The following is a 20,914-nucleotide window of genomic DNA, read 5'->3' on the forward strand; positions in this document are numbered from 1 at the left end:
TCATCCTCCAAATCACCCTTCCATGTTGTTTACGGACTTCAGCCCGCCGTCCCGCTGCCTATATCCCCTTCATCGGATGTCCCGGCTGCTGATACTGCTGTCCGTGACTTTGCTACCATTTGGGACTCTGTCAAGGCGTCCCTTGGGCGCGCTTCCCAGCGGATGAAGAAACACGCTGACAAGAGACGTCTGGATCCTCCGTGTTTCTCTCCTGGTGACCTGGTCTGGCTTGCTTCCCAGTACATCCGATTGAAGATACCGTCCTACAAGCTGGGTCCTCGCTACATCGGGCCGTTTAAGGTCCTCCGCAAGATCAATGAGGTATCCTACAAGCTACAGCTCCCGGCCACGATGAGGATACCCAACTCATTCCACGTCTCCCTGCTCAAGCCGGTTGTCCTTGGTCCTTTCTCCGCTGCTGCCAGTCCGGCTCCTCCACCTATTGCCGATGATGACATCTATGCGGTAAGGGATATCGTGGCCATGAAGACCGTACGAGGTCGGCAGTTCTTCCTGGTGGACTGGGAGGGGTATGGTCCTGAGGATAGGTCTTGGGAGCCCAGGGAGAACGTGGGCACTCCTCTTATCCGTGCCTTCATGTCCCGGTTGCGGGGAGGGGGGCGTGGGGGGGGGGTACTGTCACGCTTCCCGGGTCCTCACCCCCGCTCCCCGGCTCACCTGCCACGCTCCCCGCTCTCCAGCCACCGGATCCCGTCCGTCCCAGGGTCCCTGGACCCCGATCCCGGCGCCCGACAGCTTCCCTGGACCTGGCCGGCTCCCCTGCGTCCTCCTCGCAGCCTCCTTCCCTGGCTTCTGGCACTCGGGCGGCGCGCATGCGCATTAGGGCGCGCGCGCGGTCACTGACCCTTTCTTAAAGGGCCAGCGTCCATTAACAGGAAATGAGGTTGCACAGGTACAGGGTATATAGGGGGTCATTGTCCAAGGGGGCGGGGCCTGATCTTCGTGTTCCCTGAGCTAGGAGTCAGGTCTCCTGGTGTTTATGTGCCTATACTCACCTATCTCTCTTTGTAGAGCCGTACCTGCCGCGCCATCCAGTCTGCCGTGTCCTGAACCCCGCACGCTGTCCGTCTGCCAACTGACAGTCCGTACCATCTCGGATCCCTGCGGTGACCCGTCATCCCGCTCCAGAGGTTCCGGACCCCGCCTACTATCATCTCGGCTTCCGAACCTGAGCTACGTCACCAGTACCACCATCTGTGACTCCGTGGTCCCAGGGACTCCTCCGCTGCCCTCACTTGCACGGACTGTTCTGCCGCCCTTCAGTGCTTCAGCTGCCGGACTCCTTACCACCATCTTAGAGTCCGGTCCAGTGGATCCACCTCCTGGGTCTACCCGACCGCCCGGCCGTGACATATATATAGTATGGCTTGGATAGATAATGTTAAAGCCTAATTTTTAATAAAGCATATTAAAAACAGCCTCTTAGCCATAAATAGACACACAAACAGATAATAGCCTATACATAAATGATTTTTGGCACAATTATTTTCAGATCCTGTCTATTAATGGCCAAGTTAGATAAGCAGGACAAGAGAATAAGGAACATATACTTGTTTGACTTCCGGCACAAATGATTTCAAAACACATATATTGCTAGCGGTATTACCATTATCTGTTACCTCTGTTGTAATACATATTAACCCTTTCACAACCTTGGATGTATGGCTACGTTCAAGATCGTGCCTATCCCTTTGATGCGAGCTCGCGCAATGATGGGACAATCGCAGCTTCAAGTCCCCTAAGGAGACTAGTAAAAGCAATAAAAAGTTTTTAAAAAGTTTTTAAAAAATATGATAAAAATTTAAAAAGGCACAAGTTCAAATCACGTCTACCCGATTGAAAATAAAACCATAAAAAAACATAAAAATTCACAGATTTGGTATCACTGAGTTTAGAAATATGCGATCTATTAAAATCTAAAATAAATTATTCTGATTGGTGAAGGATGTAACTAGAGAGGAAAACCCCCCCCCGGAATTATGTAATTTTGGCCGCTGCAACAATGCAGTAAGAGGCACGCAAAGCATCAGATCTACACCAATATGGGGTTAGAGAAAACATAGCTATGGTGTCAGGTCCAGTCAAGCAACCCTGAGGCATCCTAGATCGGTCAGGAGCCTATGGCGGGCTTTGCACGTTGCGACATCGCAAGCCGATGCTGCGATGTCGCACGCGATAGTCCCCGCCCCCGTCGCAGGTGCGATATCTTGTGATAGCTGGCGTAGCGAAAATTATCGCTACGCCAGCTTCACATGCACTCACCTGCCCCGTGACGTCGCTCTGGCCGGCGACCCGCCTCCTTCCTAAGGGGGCGGGTCGTGCGGCGTCATAGCGATGTCACACGGCAGGCGGCCAATAGCGGTGGAGGGGCGGAGATGAGCAGGATGTAAACATCCCGCCCACCTCCTTCCTTCCTCATAGCAGCCGGCGGCAGGTAAGGAGATGTTCCTTGCTCCTGCGGCTTTACACACAGCGATGTGTGCTGTCTGCTGGAACGAGGAACAACATCGTACCTGTCGCGGCACCGGCATTATGCAAATGTCGGAGAATACACCGATGATATGATAACGACGCTTTTGCGCTCGTTTATCGTATCATCTAGGATTTACACGCTACGATGTCGAAAGTGATGCCGGATGTGCGTCACTTTCGATTTGACCCCACCGACATCGCACGTGCGATGTTGCAACGTGAAAAGCCGCCCTATGGCTCACCTAGGCGGGCATGTTTCTTTGATGGACATGACTAGGTCCATTTGTGGCTGTGTCTACTCCTCCACATCAAAGATAGGGGCAGGAGCTGTCAACAATCAATGAAACTAGCACAGTTGAGACCAATTCATGTTGGGACTTTTTCCACCAACACCTATTGCTCATACTGTATGTACTTGTATATTTGAGTATGGAGGAGAAGAGGTTAATCCTACTTTGCCAGTAAATGAGGACAAGATATGGATTCTTTGACTTTGAGTTATTTTCTAACGCATATTGGAGTACTCTGATTTCCATCACTTGCTTGGATGACAAATATATGTGCAACCCCAATGCACGTTTCGTGTGAGCTTTTTCAGAGTAACTTGTACATTGGCTAACATTGGTGTGTGTGCTGCTTGTGAAAACCATTGTGTGCACAGAGAGAAGTGACCAAAAATGTGTTCTTTTGAATGTAGCCTAAACAGGAGTACATAATGCAACATGGAACAACATGGAAACTCCATGCAACTCTTGTGTAAACTCAACAACTAGTGGTTCCAGAGCCAGCGATCTTATTTATAGCCATAACACAAGATATCATATATGCATCATATATCATATATATCAAGATATCATATATTAACTATAGTTGGAAAGATTCAGTCCTGGAATGGTTGTCTACAAAGAGGTCATTGTGTTGGGTGAAATTAACATTGTGTAACATGCTCCTTATTTATATATTTATCTTATTATATATTTATTTATTTATCTATTTGTTTTATTTTAAATCCAGACCAATGCAATCAAGACCTCTAAATATAATGTTTTCACCTTCCTGCCCCTCAACCTCTTCGAGCAGTTCCAGCGAGTGGCCAACGCCTATTTCGTCTTCCTCCTGATCCTGCAGGTGAGTAATTCTTGATATCTTTTAGATATAGTTGGTCTCATTGTGAAGCGCAGTGTACTGACATATTTAGGGGTAATTATGGATCCTGCTCCATTTTTCTGGTATTGAAAAGCCCTATATTTTTATGCAATCTCTATTTGCTCAGTTTTTTTGTACTGTGTTCCATTACTTATGTTACTTGTTTAATGGATGGGTCTTAGATGGAGCGAATGAGGCTGCTTAATCCAACAGATTTATTTCAGAAATTGGTGTAAATTATAGTGGAAATCTAGGTTACGTGCAAGCACATTTCCATTTCCGGTGCCTGGGCTTCACAAGATGCATCAAATCTAAATGATTATTAATAATATTTATTTATAGAGCACCATTGATTCCATGGTGCTGTACATGAGAAGGGGTTACATACAAAATACATATGCAAGTTACAATAAACAGACTGGTACAGAGAGGAGAAGGCCCTGCCCTTGCGGGCTTATATTCTATAGGATAATAGGTAGGAGACTGTAAGTGGGATTGTGAGGTGGCAGCTCCAGCGGTGGTGAGGCGGCAGCTCCGGTGGTGGTGAGGCTGCAGCTCCGGCAGTGGTGAGGCAGCAGCTCCGGTGGTGGTGAGGCAGAAGCTCCGGCGGTGGTGAGGTAGCAGCTCCGGTGATGGTGAGGTGGCAGCTCCGGTAGTGGTAAGGCGGCAGCTCCGGTGATGGTGAGGTGGCAGCTCCAGCAGTGGTGAGGCAGCAGATCCAGTGGTGGTGATGCAGCAGCTCCGGCAGTGGTGAGTTGGCAACTCCGGTGGTGGTGAGGTCATTGCAGGCTGTAGGCATTTCTAAACAGATGGGGTTTTTTTTAAATTTGCAAGTGTAGCAGATAATCTGGCGTGTTGAGGCACCAAATTTGTGAGGACACTCGGGAAATATCTTGAAGGTGGTTGGATGAAGAATGGATGAGCGTAGAGGAGAGAAAGAGATCTTGGGAGGAATAGAGATTACGTGTTGGAGTATATCAAGAGATTAGTTTGGAGATATTCGGAGGAGACAGATTATGGACGACTTTGTAGGTCACTGTTAGTTAGAATTGGATATGGTGGGGATTTAGGAGCCAGTGAAGGGATTTACATAGGGGAGAAGTGGAAGAGCAGAGAGGAGTAAGGTGGATCAGTCGGGCAGCAGAGTTAAGGATGGACTGGAGAGGTGCAAGAGAATTAGCAGGGAGGCCACAGAGAAGGATGTTGCAGTAATCAAAGTGAGAGATGATGAGGGCATGAACTAGCATTTTTGTAGATTTGGAATTGAGGAAAGGACGAATTATGGACATATTTTTGAGTTGGAGACGGTAGAAGGTGGTGAAAGATTAGATGTATGGTGAGAAGGACAAGCCAGAGTTGAATGTTACTCCAAGGCAGTGGACGTCTGGTACTGGGGAGAGTGTGATGTTATTTATTGTAATAGATAGATCATGCAGGGAAGATAGGTGAGATGGGGGAAAGATGATTACTTCAGTTTTGCCCACATTCAGCTTTAGGAAGCGAGAGGAGAAGAAGGATATGACCGATAGACACTCCGGGATTTTGGATAGCAGAGAGGTGACGTCTGGGCCAGCGATCTGAATAGCCTCATTCACTTGTTTGTTAATTTGCCTAATCTTTCCTTGGTCTTGGTATAATAAGGTGCATGTCTCTGAACAAGGCAGATTTACTGATCCTGATAAATTTAGATGTAAAGCCATAGTATACACTTATATCTATTTAAAGGGAACCTGTCAGCAGAAATGTCCCCTAAAACCTAACAGATTCCCCCTCTGCAGCTCCTGGGCTGCATTCTATAAAGGTCCCTGTTATGATTGTGCCCACTTTCTGACCGAAAAAAAGTGTTTATAAAGTTGTACCTTTTTGGCTTCTGATTCTGTAAATCCGTCACGGGGGCGGGCTGCCTGATGGCCGTTATTCTGCCCCCTGGTCCTGTATGCCGCCCCCATCGCTGATTTCAATACTTCTGGACGCCGCCCACTGCTCCAGCCATCCCCGCGCATGCCCAGTGCCCATCTCTCGGGGATGAGCACTGTGCCCAGCGTCACGTGCACGCAGGGTTAAGATTATGGGCGGTGCTGTGATGTTTATTCCTAAGCAACCGCCCATAATCGCGGGACCGCGCTTTCGGTGTAGTCACTGCTCCGCGCTCTTCCCATCTATTTCCTGCCTCGGGGCAAGATGGGAAGGAGGCGAAGTGAGGTCAGCAGCAGCGCGCTTGCGCAGAAAGAAGCAGGCCGAGGGGGAAAGCGCGGTCCCACGATTATGGGCGGTTGCTTAGGAATAAACATCACAGCACCGCCCATAATCTTAACCCTGCGTGCACGTCACCAGCGGTGACGCTGGGCACAGTGCTCATCCCCGAGAGATGGGCACTGGGCATGCGCGAGGATGGCTGGAGCAGTGGGCGGCGTCCAGAACTATTGAAATCAGCGATGGGGGCGGCATACAGGACCAGGGGGCAGAATAACGGCCATCAGGCAGCCCGCCCCCGTGACGGATTTACAGAATCAGAAGCCAAAAAGGTACAACTTTATAAACACTTTTTTTCGGTCAGAAAGTGGGCACAATCATAACAGGGACCTTTATAGAATGCAGCCCAGGAGCTGCAGAGGGGGAATCTGTTAGGTTTTAGGGGACATTTCTGCTGACAGGTTCCCTTTAACAATATTTATCACAGCGACTCGTGCTGGAGAATTCATTTTGCTCAGAAGTTTTACTAGTAGTCTAGTAGAAAATGCTTCAAGAAACACTCCTTTTGATAATTTTTGGAGGAAATTTTCCTTTCCTGGTGCAATTTTGAACAGTTTTTTCAGTGTTTTTTTCCAATTGTATTTTTTTAAGCCTCTTGACTAGACGACGTTTACGGTAGTTGGAACATTTTACACCCAGGAGATGCCTCAAACAAGTGACAGACACTTTATTTTTTTCCCACCAAGCATTTTTCCGGAGCAGAAGAAAAAAAGCTAAAGAAACTATATCATAGAGCAGTAAAGTGAATGTTCTATACAAATGTATTGGAAGAATAGTCCAAAAGTTTTGAAGCAGTTTTTTGAGCATTTTGGGGAGGATAAATGGAAAAAAAAAAACCTCAGTCTGAACATAGCCTTATACTCCAGTGGCCTTCGGAGCTGTATTGAAAGTGCTACTGTTTTCTCACGCTGCAGGAGGTTAAATGTCACTAAGTCTCCCAGCTAGGTTGTTTATATGGAGCCTAGGACTATATAGACAAAAAGCCTGCATCAAAGAGTAGATCAGCTAAGCCGTGAGAATTATATTCCGATGATATTGACTGATACCAGATGGCTGACATCAGAAATGTGAATGCAGCTCTGAACAATAGGGCTCCATGGCTAAAACTCAGAATAAACCTCATTCCTTACTAGAAACTTCATAAATGTACTTTGTAAAATGAATGTTCTATTACTCAATATATCAGTATTGAGCAGTTATTCTTTTCTCATTTGATGAATAATAGGATTCTGGTTGTCTGCAGTCACCACTAGGGGGAGCTCATTGTATAGTAGGTTTATAGCACTACTGTGTGTATGCAGAGGGCTCCCTCTAGTGTCAGGTGCAGGGAGCTGCTATCACAGCAAACAGGAGATATTTAGGAGATTACCCTTAGCTGTGTGTGGATGTGAGTCATAACTATCTTTTGACCTGAAAAATAAATCTGATATTTTCTCTTCTCAGTTCATTCCTCAAGTGTCCTCCCTGTCGTGGTTTACTACAGTAGTCCCATTGGTATTGGTGCTCACTGTGTCCGCAGTAAAAGATGCCACAGATGACTATGTAAGCCTCCAGTCTTATCTTTTTTAGTGCAAACAATAAGGCTGCTTTCACACTACGTTTTTTTAACATCCGTCATGAACGTTTTTTTAACGCAAAAACGGATCCAGTGCAAATGTGTTTTCATTTCAATGCATTTGCAATGGACTCGCGTCAACATGCGTTCACCTGCGTTTGCGTGCGTTATAGTGAGGATCCAGCGACTTGCAGTTTTTTTACTTTGTTCAAAAACGCTACTTGTAGCGTTTTTGAGCTGCGTCCAAATACTGCAAATTGCTGGATCCTGACTATACTGCACGCAAACGCATGTGAACGCTGCATGCTGATAGACAGGATCCTGCTTGCTCTACTGAGCATGCCCAGAAACCAGCCTGGTGTGATCAGTCTCTCTCTCCACCTCTCTTCCCCCCTCCCCCTCTCTCCCCCTCCACCTCCCTCCCTCTCCACCTCCCTCCCTCCCCCTCCCTCTCTCTCCACTCTCCCCCGCCTGAGAGCGGAGGACGCTCGTAACCAAGGTAAATATCGGGTAACCGCGGTCTTAGTTACCCGATGTTTATCTTGCAGGGAGCAGTCAGCCGGCTCCTAGAAGCTGCAGACGCTCGTAAGCAATGTAAATATTGGGTATCCAAGCAAGTTACCCGATGTTTACCTTGGTTACGAGCCTCCACAGTGGTTAGATGTCGGCTCCCAGTCTTTCACGTTCAGTTCCCCTCACTCCCGATCACATGACTCCAATGCCCGCCCATAAACTTAAAGTGACAGGATCCTGCAAAATAACACATGCGTTTGCATGCGTTTTTTTGCTGTAAAAGCAGGATCCGCTTTTGCAGCAAAAAAACGTTCATGACGCATGTTAAAAAAACGTAATGTGAAAGCAGCCTAATGTAATATGCCAGTTTTTATATATTATTAACCATCAAAATCCCAATCCCCAAGAATTGAAATGTCAGCTTTGGGATAATATAACTAACCCTCCATATTGTACAAGGTTTGGATGAAGCGACGGGGAAAATTGTGATTAATATTTCTGTGCAAATTTCTGTTTTTTGTTTCAGTATCGACATAAAAGTGACAACCAGGTCAATAATCGGACAGTCCAGGTACTTAGCAAAGGAGGGTAAGTGTCCTGCAGCTTCTGGCAGCCTTGTAACTCAGGTACTTGTGTAACAGCATATATGAGGATATTATCCAACATATACTGTTGGTTTAAAGAAGACCAGGTGACAAGTTTTTTGCTCTCTGCCCCCCTGAGTATTCCATCATATGGTTCTAGAGTTACGAGCCTTTTATTTAGTGCCAATTTTTATGGTCTCTTCCAAGGGGTGACCGGATAATAAAGCAGAGCAGCCTCTTTTTTTTTAGTTGCATTTCTTCTAGTGCATTAACATTCTGCAAAGCTGAAGTGTAAAGCATAGGGGAGGACATAGCAGCAGCCTGCGCATATGATTAGAAAGGAGAGGGATTTCAGGATGCTGATGACTCCACTTAATTAGTCACCATTCAGAGCTGTACACTAATGTCAGCCTTATTTAAGCCTCTCTTTCTTTAAAAAAAAAAAAAATATTAGAGGATACAATAAAAGGGCTCTGATTGGTTAATGTGTCCGTATTGTGACACTGTCAAGGAGAAATTCCATAGTTTCGGAAATCTCCTTCTTAACAGCGAATGTCTCCTGAAATCTCAAATCAAGCGTTACTGAATGCTAGCAAGGAGGAAATTAGACCACGCAAAATGTAGTTGGTATAAGCTCCTCGTTCAGTAATATGAGGAGGTGCACACCCAAGTACTTTATTTTTTTATTACACAAGCCTTTTATAGAGCAGTAATGGGTTAATCTTTTAGTAAAATTCCTAAGTATTCCATTGGCTATATTAAAGCATATGCAGAAAACCTGTGACGTTTATGCCTTTTTTTGTGTATGTTCACAACACTACTACTTATATATAGAATTCTGCATTCTTTTGTTTGTGTTCCGTGTAGTCATAGCAGCTTGTGCCTGTTCGCACTTGCTTTTTTCAATTTGGAGATAGTGGTCAGTTTTTGTTGTATATTATTGGTGGTATCGGCAGCCTCCTTTTCTGACTATATTCTCCTCCTACCAGGCATAGGGTTTTTTTTTAATTAGCACTGGATCCATACATTTTTAGACTTTAAGTCCAGGAGAGGCATGAATTTAGGATAGGGTCCCATCAAAGAAAGGTCACCTTGCTGTAGTTGATGGGCTCACATCAATTGGCCAATCTATACACTAAAGGCCGCTTTATACACTGCGATATCGGTACCGATATCGCTAGTGTGGGTACCCGCCCCCATCTGTTGTGCGACACGGGCAAATCGCTGCCCGTGGCGCACAACATCGCCCAGAGCCATCACACATACTTACCTGCCTAGCAACGTCGCTGTGACCGGCGAACCACCTCCTTTCTAAGGGGGCGGTTCGTTTAGCGTCAGAGCGACGTCACAGCAGCGTCACTGAACCGCCGTACAGGGGCGGAGATGAGCGGGACGTAACATCCCACCCACCTCCTTCCTTCTGCATAGCGGCCGGGAGGCAGGTAAGGAGAGGTTCCTCGTTCCTGCGGTGTCACCCGGAGCAATGTGTGCTGCCGCAGGAACGAGGAACAACTTCCTTCATGCTGCAGTAACGATATTTGAGAATGGACCCCATGTCACCGATGAGTGATTTTGCACGTTTTTGCGACGATGCAAAATCGCTCATAGGTGTCACACGCAACTGCATCGCTAATGCGGCCGGATGTGCGTCACAAATTCCGTGACCCCAACGACAACGCATTAGCAATGTCGTAGTGTGTAAAGCCCCCTTTAGTATCTTCATTTTTCTAAGTATATTCCATATCGCATTAATTCCGTTCAAATTTTATATATCGTATTTTTCAGATTATAAGAGGCACTTTCCCTCCCAAAAATTTGGGAGAAAAATGAGGGGTGCGTGTTATAATCCGAAAGCAGCTTACCGTGGGGTGGTAGAGAGGGGTTACAGGAAGCAGGGGCAATGCTACGGTACTAGTGCTGTGGATAGTGCTGGTACGCGCTGCTGGCGGTGAGGCAGAGGCAGGGTCCCTTCTGAAAATGTGCGGTGCAGGCTTCAAATAATGGCGTGTGCACAGATTGAGGTCTCGGCTCAAGATCTCATCTGTGCACGTTCCTCATCTGACCCATTGATCTCCCAGCATCAGACTTAAGGAAAATGGAGGCAGTGCATGTGCAGATGAGATCTTGATCCATTATTAAGCTGACAGCTCAATCTGCGCAGGCGCCGACTCCTGTCGCCATTTCTTTGAAGCCTGCACCACCAACAGTTTCTGGATGTACCTGCCTCACAGCATCCGCAGCAGCCAGCGAGCATCCAGCACACCCACCGCACCGCCCGCAGCATCTCCCTACTCCACTACTGCCCCTGCCTCCTGAGACCCCACACCATCACCGCTGCCGCCCTTCACCGGAAAGACACCACCGAATTATAAGACGGACCCCATATTTTTTTTCCTTTTTTTGTATCTAAATTTGGGATGCGTCTTATAATCCAGTGCGTCTTATAAAATGAAAAATATGTATTCTATGTATGCATATATCTTTGCGCTTACAGAGTGCTGCTGTATTCTTTTGTTTGTAGTTTTATTTAGATGTAATAATCTCATCCTGCAAAAAAACATTGGATCTCAAATGTCTCAATCAAGATTGAACTAATACAATGATTGTTGCTTTGCATATTTCATGCCACTCAATTAGTTATTTCTTCAGGTTTACAAGTGAGAAATGGATGAAAGTTCAGGTGGGCGACATCATAAAACTGGAAAACAACAACTTTGTGACGGTAAATTTAATGCTTTATTCGTACACGTCCTTCATTCAGTTCTCAAATTTCATTCTAAATTACGAAACAATTTCCCATCATATTTGTAAATAAATTAGATTATTAATAAATTGTCACTTAATACTACAGCTCTCAAGGGCTGCCAGAGCAAAATAAAAAGTGTACTTTGTATGGAGACTACCCTCACCTTACATTTTATCTTAGACTTGCTCATTATAGCAACCACATGAAAAGCATTGTGTTCTGGGTCAATCAGTTCTCTCTCCACCTCTCAGAGCAGGAAGTCCCAGCACAGACTGCAGTAAAACCCTGTTTCCCCTAAAATAAGACCTATCCTGAAAATCAGTCCTAGTAGGATTTTGGGGGCTTTTTGGAGTATGCTTGAAATATAAGCCCTACCCCAAAAATATGCCCTTGTTGCAGTTCCACAAGGAAGTGTCGAAGCAGCTAGAAAAAGTAAAGAACACAGCAAGACTCTGCATCAAAGAAAGCAGACACCCCCAAAAGAAAGCAGACACCTCCCTTCCCAAAAAAAACATTGCACTCACCAGACGACCTCAAACAGTTACAGTTGGCCAGTGCCAATGGTGGATGGGATCTCCTTCAGAGATCTGTGTCGCTGTCAGATCCCTTGCACTGTGGCTCTCACGCACAGATCAGGTACCAGTATCACTCCGCATGAGTGATACTGCTTCCAGGCACCAGGGGGAGCCACAGCTGTAGAAGGCAGGGGAACCTGACATTAACGCAGATTGGTATGTGAGAGCCCATTAACTTGCCAAATCTAATTGTTTGGGGTCTGGTAAGTGCAATTCTTTTGGGGGGTGTCTGCTTTCTCATAGGGGTAAATTTAGCAGTACATAGAGAATAATACATTTAAGCAGGTAATTTAAACCTTTGTAAATATGGATTGTACCCACCACTATAGGACGGGTTCTGCACCATGAGAAAAGCAGATCAGAAAAGAAAATGTGCATCTGAGCCAGTAATAGGAAGAACACAAAATGTTGATGTTCCAGAATGTGAGGACTGATTATATTTGAATAAATGTTGATTTTTTTTTTGTTCAAGAATAAATGTGGATTGATGTTCATGGGAAAATATAAAACATCCCCTGAAAGCCCTAGCGATTCTTTCGTAGCAAAAAAATATATATAATACCCTGTCTTATTTTTGGGGAGACACGGTAGTAGCTAAATGTCTGTATTAAAACATTTGTCTCTTTATGTCTCTGTTCACACTCTATACAAAGACACAACGGGGCCATAGAATGCAAAGACACAAACGATGTTCAAGTGTTTTTGTTTTTTTGTTTTTTTTTAAAGTGTCCATCATTTCAGAAAAGCATAGGAGTGTAGCAGACTGGAGTACTTTCGCACAAAATATTTGCGACTTTTTAAAAAGCCGCAAGTAATGAATCGTCCACAAAACATCTTAATTCCAAAGACCACGTCTGAAATGGTAAACGAAGAAAAAGGCAGGCGGAAATGGAAGAACAAAATAAACTTCCAAATAGGCGCAAGGGAGAATAAGAAATTTATGCAAGGCAAAAATAGCCCAAAAAACAAAACAAAACAGAAGAAAAAAACTGGTCTAAAAAAAATAGCCGAAAAACTGGGCCAAAAAATTGCTGCAAAAATAGCCGAAAAACAGGAAAAGCTGGCCCAAAAAAATAGCCACAAAAATAGCCGAAAAAATTGCCACAAATGCAAGATCTGTTAATTCAGAGCAATAGAGTGCAACAGGTATAGGTTACAGAATCAACATACAATACTAAAAAATAGCAGAAATGTTGATATTACAAGAAAATATGCAGCCAAAATGCATGAAAAAAATGCTATTTAGCACAGCACAACAATCTAACATAATATTGTCCATTGCTTCTTCCATCTCTGTTATCTGAGATTATCTGATATCTGAAATATAATTTGCAAATATGAAATTATTGAGATTGTTTCCTCCCCGAGGCCCAGGGCAGATCCTCTCTGTCCTCATATTACAGATTGAGATTTCTGATGGTGACCAGTCCATGTATTTATAATAGAGATAAGAGCTTTTCCTCTCTTTATGTAATGTCTCTTCTGCTCTTGTGATCTCACTGCTCTCTTGTGTTTAGGCAGATCTGCTGTTACTTTCCAGCAGTGAACCCAACAGCCTAATATACATCGAGACGGCTGAGCTGGACGGGTACGTGATCCTATCTCACAATGAATAGCCGAAAAATATAACAGCTGTCATAGTAATTACGGTACATTTTCATTCATAGGGGCAGTATTATAGTAGTTATATTCTTGTACATAGGGGCATTATTATAGTAGTTATATTCTTATACATAGGGGGCAGTATTATAGTAGTTATATTCTTGTACATAGGGGCAGTATTATAGTACTTATATTCTTGTACATAGGGGCGGTATTATAGTAGTTATATTCTTGTACATAGAGGCAGTATTATAGTACTTATATTCTTGTACATAGGGGCGGTATTATAGTAGTTATATTCTTGTACATAGGGAGCAGTATTATAGTTTTTATATTCTTGTACATAGGAAGCAGTATTATAGTAGTTATATTCTTTATATTCTTGTACATAGGGGCAGTATTATAGTAGCTATATTCTTGTACATAGGGGGCAGTATTATAGTAGTTATATTCTTGTACATAGGGGCAGTATTATAGTAGTTATATTCTTGTACATAGGGGCAGTATTATAGTAGTTATATTATTGTACTTGGGTGGCAGTATTATAGTAGTTATATTCTTGTACTTGGGGGGCAGTATTATAGTAGTTATATTCTTGTACATAGGGGCAGTCTTATAGTAGTTATATTCTTGTACATAGCGGCAGTATTATAGTAGTTATATTCTTGTACTTGGGGGGCAGTATTATAGTAGCTATATTCTTGTACATAGGGGGCAGTATTATAGTAGTTATATTCTTGTACATAGGGGCAGTATTATAGTAATTATATTCTTGTACATAGGGGCAGTATTATAGTAGTTATATTCTTGTACATAGGGGCAGTATTATAGTAGTTATATTCTTGTACATAGGGGCAGTATTATAGTAGTTATATTCTTGTACTTGGGGGGCAGTATTATAGTAGTTATATTCTTGTACTTGGGGGGCAGTATTATAGTAGTTATATTCTTGTACATAGGGGCAGTATTATAGTAGTTATATTATTGTACTTGGGGGGGCAGTATTATAGTAGTTATATTCTTGTACATAGGGGCAGTATTATAGTAGCTAAATTCTTGTACATAGGGGGCAGTATTATAGTAGTTATATTCTTGTACATAGGGGCAGTATTATAGTAGTTATATTCTTGTACATAGGGGCAGTATTATAGTAGTTATATTATTGTACTTGGGTGGCAGTATTATAGTAGTTATATTCTTGTACTTGGGGGGCAGTATTATAGTAGTTATATTCTTGTACATAGGGGCAGTATTATAGTAATTATATTCTTGTACATAGGGGCAGTATTATAGTAGTTATATTCTTGTACATAGGGGCAGTATTATAGTAGTTATATTCTTGTACATAGGGGCAGTATTATAGTAGTTATATTATTGTACTTGGGGGGCAGTATTATAGTAGTTATATTCTTGTACATAGGGGCAGTATTATAGTAGTTATATTCTTGTACATAGGGGCAGTATTATAGTAGTTATATTCTTGTACTTGGGCAGTATTATAGTAGTTATATTCTTGTACTTGGGGGGCAGTATTATAGTAGTTATATTCTTGTACATAGGGGCAGTATTATAGTAATTATATTCTTGTACATAGGGGCAGTATTATAGTAGTTATATTCTTGTACATAGGGGCAGTATTATAGTAGTTATATTCTTGTACATAGGGGCAGTATTATAGTAGTTATATTCTTGTACTTGGGGGGCAGTATTATAGTAGTTATATTCTTGTACTTGGGGGGCAGTATTATAGTAGTTATATTCTTGTACATAGGGGCAGTATTATAGTAGTTATATTATTGTACTTGGGGGGGCAGTATTATAGTAGTTATATTCTTGTACATAGGGGCAGTATTATAGTAGTTATATTCTTGTACATAGGGGCAGTATTATAGTAGTTATTTTCTTGTACTTGGGGGGCAGTATTATAGTAGTTATATTCTTGTACTTGGGGGGCAGTATTATAGTAGTTATATTCTTGTACATAGGGGCAGTATTATAGTAATTATATTCTTGTACATAGGGGCAGTATTATAGTAGTTATATTCTTGTACATAGGGGCAGTATTATAGTAGTTATATTCTTGTACTTGGGGGGCAGTATTATAGTAGTTATATTCTTGTACTTGGGGGGCAGTATTATAGTAGTTATATTCTTGTACATAGGGGCAGTATTATAGAAGTTATATTCTTGTACATAGGGGCAGTATTATAGTAGTTATATTCTTGTACATAGGGGCAGTATTATAGTAGTTATATTCTTGTACATAGGGGGCAGTATTATAGTAGTTATATTCTTGTACATAGGGGCAGTATTATAGAAGTTATATTCTTATACATAGGGGGCAGTATTATAGTAATTATATTCTTGTACTTGGGGGGCAGTATTATAGTAGTTATGTTATTGTACTTGGGGGGCAGTATTATAGTAGTTATATTCTTGTACTGGGGGGCAGTATTATAGTAATTATATTCTTGTACTTGGGGGGCAGTATTATAGTAATTATATTCTTGTACTTGGGGGGCAGTATTATAGTAGTTATATTTTTGTACTGGGGGGCAGTATTATAGTAATTATATTCTTGTACTTGGGGGGCAGTATTATAGTAGTTATATTCTTGTACTGGGGGGCAGTATTATAGTAATTATATTCTTGTACTTGGGGGGCAGTATTATAGTAGTTATATTCTTGTACTGGGGGGCAGTATTATAGTAATTATATTCTTGTACTTGGGGGGCAGTATGGCTGCAGCGTTGACTTCTTATCGATAGCGCTGTAGCTAATGGTTAGCTGCAGCGACTCTGCCCATATAGGAAATGCCATGTAATGTCTTTTGTATTGATATCATGGGCACCTAATTTTGTGTCTTCTTTCAGAGAGACTAATCTGAAGGTGAAGCAGGCTCTTACGATAACAGGAGACCTTGGAGAGAACCTGACAGAACTCTCGCAGTTTGATGGTATGTGAGATGAGTGTTTTTGCCTATATAGAGTCACATTGTGTCCTTTCTATAGTTATACATATACCTTATTTTGCACCCGAGGCCAGACCTTACCAAATCAAAAGGCACGCAGCCATGTTGTCTGTATTTACACATGGAATGTTAGGTCAGCCTGAAATCAGGCGATGGAAATCTGTTTTCATTGTTAGGGTTCTCGTGTTGTAACTATCAAGATCAGGGAAAAGATAAACTACCAAAGAGAGATTTATTATTTTTCCACTTGTTATTCTAGGTGAAATTGTATGTGAGGCCCCCAATAACAGACTGGACACTTTCACTGGGACCCTGACTTACCAGGGAGAAAAATATTCCCTGGACAATGGAAAGATCTTGCTGCGGGGCTGCACTCTTAGGAACACGGAGTGGTGCTTTGGGATGGTTATCTTTGCGGGTGAGCTATTGGTCAAAACCACCCTGGTGTGCTTCCTAGGGAAAGGCATAACATAATTGACCTAATTTTCTAATTTTAGGACCTGACACAAAACTGATGCAGAATAGTGGTCGGACAACCCTGAAAAGGACCAGCATTGACCGGCTGATGAACATCCTTGTCCTATGGGTACGTCTCTAATATCAAGGTGCTCGGATACATTTCGTTATTGGAGGAGGAGCGCCAATTTGCATTACAAATAGACAAAAATGTCTTCACTTATTCCATCAGAGATACTGCTGCGTTTAAACTACTTACTTATTGCAAATATATTCAACCTTCATATCTTTTTTTAAAGTCTGAAGTTGGAAAGTTATAAAACATGTAATTCATATCTACTGTATACATGTAAGGAACTAAGGTATGACACATTTCTTCACATTTCTCTCCTGGATTTTTTTGTACAGATTTTTGGGTTTCTGGCGATTATGTGCATCATTCTTGCGATCGGGAATGGAATTTGGGAAAGCAAACAAGGGTTTTACTTCCAGGTGTATCTTCCATGGCCAACAGATGTCAACAACGCAGCCTTCTCCGGGTTCCTCATGTTTTGGTCCTATGTCATTATCCTCAATACTGTGGTGCCCATCTCACTTTATGTCAGGTAGGGCTTTTATCTATTAATCTTTTACTCATAGCAAATAAATGAAGATGATCTTGTATCTCTCATGCCTTTGATGGTTGAGCGAAAAGCTATCTTGGAAATTATCCATTCATGTAATCTGTAAATACATGGGTGTTTTCTGATGACTAAACTATAACTGATATTAACAGAGGTATATTACTAGAGAAACCAATATATAATTACCTCTAAAACTATACTTTTATTAATCTCACATAGGGTGTCCTTTCAAACAACATAGAACATAAATTATGCCAGTGAGTGCTAGGTGGGTATAGGATAGATACAGTGAGGGATTAATAGAATATCAATGAATTTTTAAGATAGACTTAGAGATACTAAATCACATCCTATGTTGCCCTTCCAACCAACGGAGGATGTCATAATTTTTTGGGCATCCCCCATTCCAGGAGGCTGATCCTCACTCTCTCTATATCTAACTAGCAGTGTTTCAACACCACCAAAAACCAGGTGTAAAAGAAAGTGAAAGACATATCACACACATACACACAATATGGATGCTTTGTGTGTACAGTAATAGAAAGAACTAATGGGGCTTCCTCATTTGGACCCAATAGTCATGTGATCACTTGCTAGGCAAGAATTTCTGTGTCCAAGGTGACCCAGTCAACTCTACTAGGAAGCTAGGACACTGAGTTTCTCCTATAACTTGGGCTAATAAATTAACTCCAGTTACAGGGAAAATCGTATTAAAAAGAAAAAAGGAAAACACAGTAGTTTGACAATAAATGGCTTCACCCAACCACTAACCATGAGTGGAAAAAAAGATTGTGTTATCATTCATATTCTCTGAGGCTGGATCCAGTGACAGCGGGTAACCTCAGTGACAATTCAGCTGATCGCGCGGCTGTCTTCATTACCTGCGTGGAGGTGACCGGAGCGGCGGTGTCTTCTGCAGCTCCGGTCACCTCCATGCAGCAGCGCTGGATGCGACGCTGGACCATCCTGGAGTACGCCGGACATGGAGGGCTTTTTCGGGGCTGATTAAAGTGGTGAACCAGGGTATATGTGTGTGTTTTTATTTCTAATAAAGGATTTTTTCTGGTGTGTGTGTGTTTATTTACTGTAATTTACAGATTAATCATGGAGGGTGTCTTATAGACGCCTGACATGATTAATCTAGGACTTATTGGCAGCTATGGGCTGCCAATAACTCCTTATTACCCCGATTTGCCAAAGCACCAGGGCAAATCGGGAAGAGCCGGGTACAGCCCCAGAACTGTCGCATATAATGTATGCGGCAATTCTGGGCGGCTGCTGACTGATATTGTTAGGGTGGGGGGCTCCCCATAACGTGGAGCTCCCCATCCTGAGAATACCAGCCTTCAGCCGTATGGCTTTATCTGGCTGGCATTAAAATTGGGGGGAACCGCACGCCGTTTTTTTTTAATTATTTATTTATTTATTTTACTGCACAGTATAGACACGCCCACCGGCTGCTGTGATTGGGTGCAGTGTGACACCTGTCACTCAGCGTGGGGGCGTGTCTCACTGTAACCAATCATAGGCGCCGGTGGGCGGGGAAAGCAGGGAATACGAGATTGTTTAATGGGCGGCCGGCTTTTTCAAAATAGTAAAAGCCGCCGCAGCAGTGTGAATGCCGTGCAGCGCTGCGCCGGAGATCGGGGAACGGTAAGTATGAGAGAGGGGGGGAAACTGACCGACAGACTGTGAGAGAGGGACAGACAGAGAGACCGACAGAGAGACTGACCGACGAACTCAGGGAGATTGACGGACATACACAGAAATAGAAAGAATAGCCGACATCACTAGAAATAAAAACACCAAACGGACACGGACTATAGGTATATGCATACGTGTTTACTAACGTGTGTGCACATACCCATAGACTTTCATTGTGTCCACGTGTGCGTGCTCCGTGCAGATAACGGACATGCATCCGTGCCAAACGCAAACACATACGGATCACGGACACGCACACACGGACATAATGAAATAACGGACGTGTGACCACAATCATAGATTAACATTGGTGCACGTTTGGCCGTGTCTCCGGTATATACGGAAACGGACCAAACACGCACGTGTATCACGGACGTGTGAAGGGGGCCTGAAAAAAAGGCCAAGAAAGCAAAAAATCTGCCGGGGTATGTAAACCTTTGAGCACAACTGTAAGTGAAAAGTATACTATATATTCAACCAAACAACATAGTATATGACATAATTTAGTCATAGTGAGGTAAAACGTCAGTGTTAAAAAGAAAAACACTAAAAGCAGGGTCATGTGCTGGGAGCTGTAGCATTAATATAAGCGGACATGGTGATGAGAATCTGTTTCTGCTCTGCTACATCTGAAAGTCACCTCTGCAACATCTGAGTGAGATGGTCAGATATAGCAAAGCAAAGACAGATGCAGCATCTCTCACCGTTTCGGCTCTGCTACTTCTGACCATCTCTGCTCTGCTACAGTTGACCTTCTCACTCAGATGTAGCAGAGCTGAGATGGTCAGATTTAGCAAAGCAGAGACAGTCAGGAACGCTGCATCAGATTTAATGTCACTGATCGTCTCTGCTCTGCTACATCTGACCTACAGTATTCTGTTCTGCTACAGTTGACCATCTCAGCAGTGCTACATCTGTCTCTGCTCCATCTGAGTGAGGTGATCAGATGTAGTAGAGCATAGACAAATGTAGCATATCTGCTCTGCTACATGTGTCTGTTTCTGCTCTGCAACATCTGAGTGAGATGGTTAGATATAGAAAATTAAAGACAGATGCAGCGTCTCTCACCGTCTCTGCTCTGCTACGGTTGACCTTCTCACTCAGATGTAGAAGAATGGAGACGGTCAGTGACACTAAGGGGCACTTTGCACACTGCGACATCGCAGGTGCGATGTCGGTGGGGTCAAATTGAAAATGACGCACTTCCGGCATCGCATGCGACATCGCAGTGTGTAAAGGCTGGATGATACGATTAACAAGCGCAAAAGCGTCGTAATCGTATCATCGGTGCAGCGTCGGCGTAATCCATGATTATGCTGACGCGACGGTCCGATGTTGTTCCTCGCTCCTGCGGCAGCACACATCGCTGTGTGTGAAGTCGCAGGAGCGAGGAACGTCTCCTACCGGCGTCACTGCGGCTTCCGTAGGATATGCGGAAGGAAGGAGGTGGGCAGGATGTTTACATCCTGCTCATCTCCGCCCCTCCGCTCTGATTGGCCGCCTGCCGTGTGACGTCGCAGTGACGCCGCACGACCCGCCCCCTTAACAAGGAGGCGGGTCGCCGGCCACAGGGACGTCGCACGGCAGGTGAGTGTGTGTGTGAAGCTGGCGTAGCGATAACTTTCGCTACGCCAGCTATCACCACATATCGCTGCTGCGACGGGGGCGGGCACTATCGCACTCGGCATCGCAG

At 43.6% G+C, this 20,914-nt stretch overlaps 1 protein-coding gene across 1 annotated transcript in view; it reads left to right on the forward strand.

Annotated features, from left to right (window-relative positions):
* The window catches only part of LOC142256570 (phospholipid-transporting ATPase ID-like), a 193,160-nt gene that overhangs the window by 103,893 nt on the left and 68,353 nt on the right, over window positions 1-20,914 (forward strand). Inside the window, exons 4-12 of the mRNA XM_075328358.1 lie at window positions 3,508-3,621; window positions 7,336-7,434; window positions 8,487-8,548; window positions 11,194-11,266; window positions 13,383-13,453; window positions 16,341-16,423; window positions 16,698-16,856; window positions 16,936-17,024; window positions 17,303-17,499. Of these exons, the coding sequence (XP_075184473.1) occupies window positions 3,508-3,621; window positions 7,336-7,434; window positions 8,487-8,548; window positions 11,194-11,266; window positions 13,383-13,453; window positions 16,341-16,423; window positions 16,698-16,856; window positions 16,936-17,024; window positions 17,303-17,499 (947 nt within the window). The remainder of the gene's footprint in view (window positions 1-3,507; window positions 3,622-7,335; window positions 7,435-8,486; window positions 8,549-11,193; window positions 11,267-13,382; window positions 13,454-16,340; window positions 16,424-16,697; window positions 16,857-16,935; window positions 17,025-17,302; window positions 17,500-20,914) is intronic.

This window comes from Anomaloglossus baeobatrachus, chromosome 1, assembly GCF_048569485.1.
Source record: "Anomaloglossus baeobatrachus isolate aAnoBae1 chromosome 1, aAnoBae1.hap1, whole genome shotgun sequence".
Lineage (NCBI taxonomy): Eukaryota > Metazoa > Chordata > Amphibia > Anura > Aromobatidae > Anomaloglossus > Anomaloglossus baeobatrachus.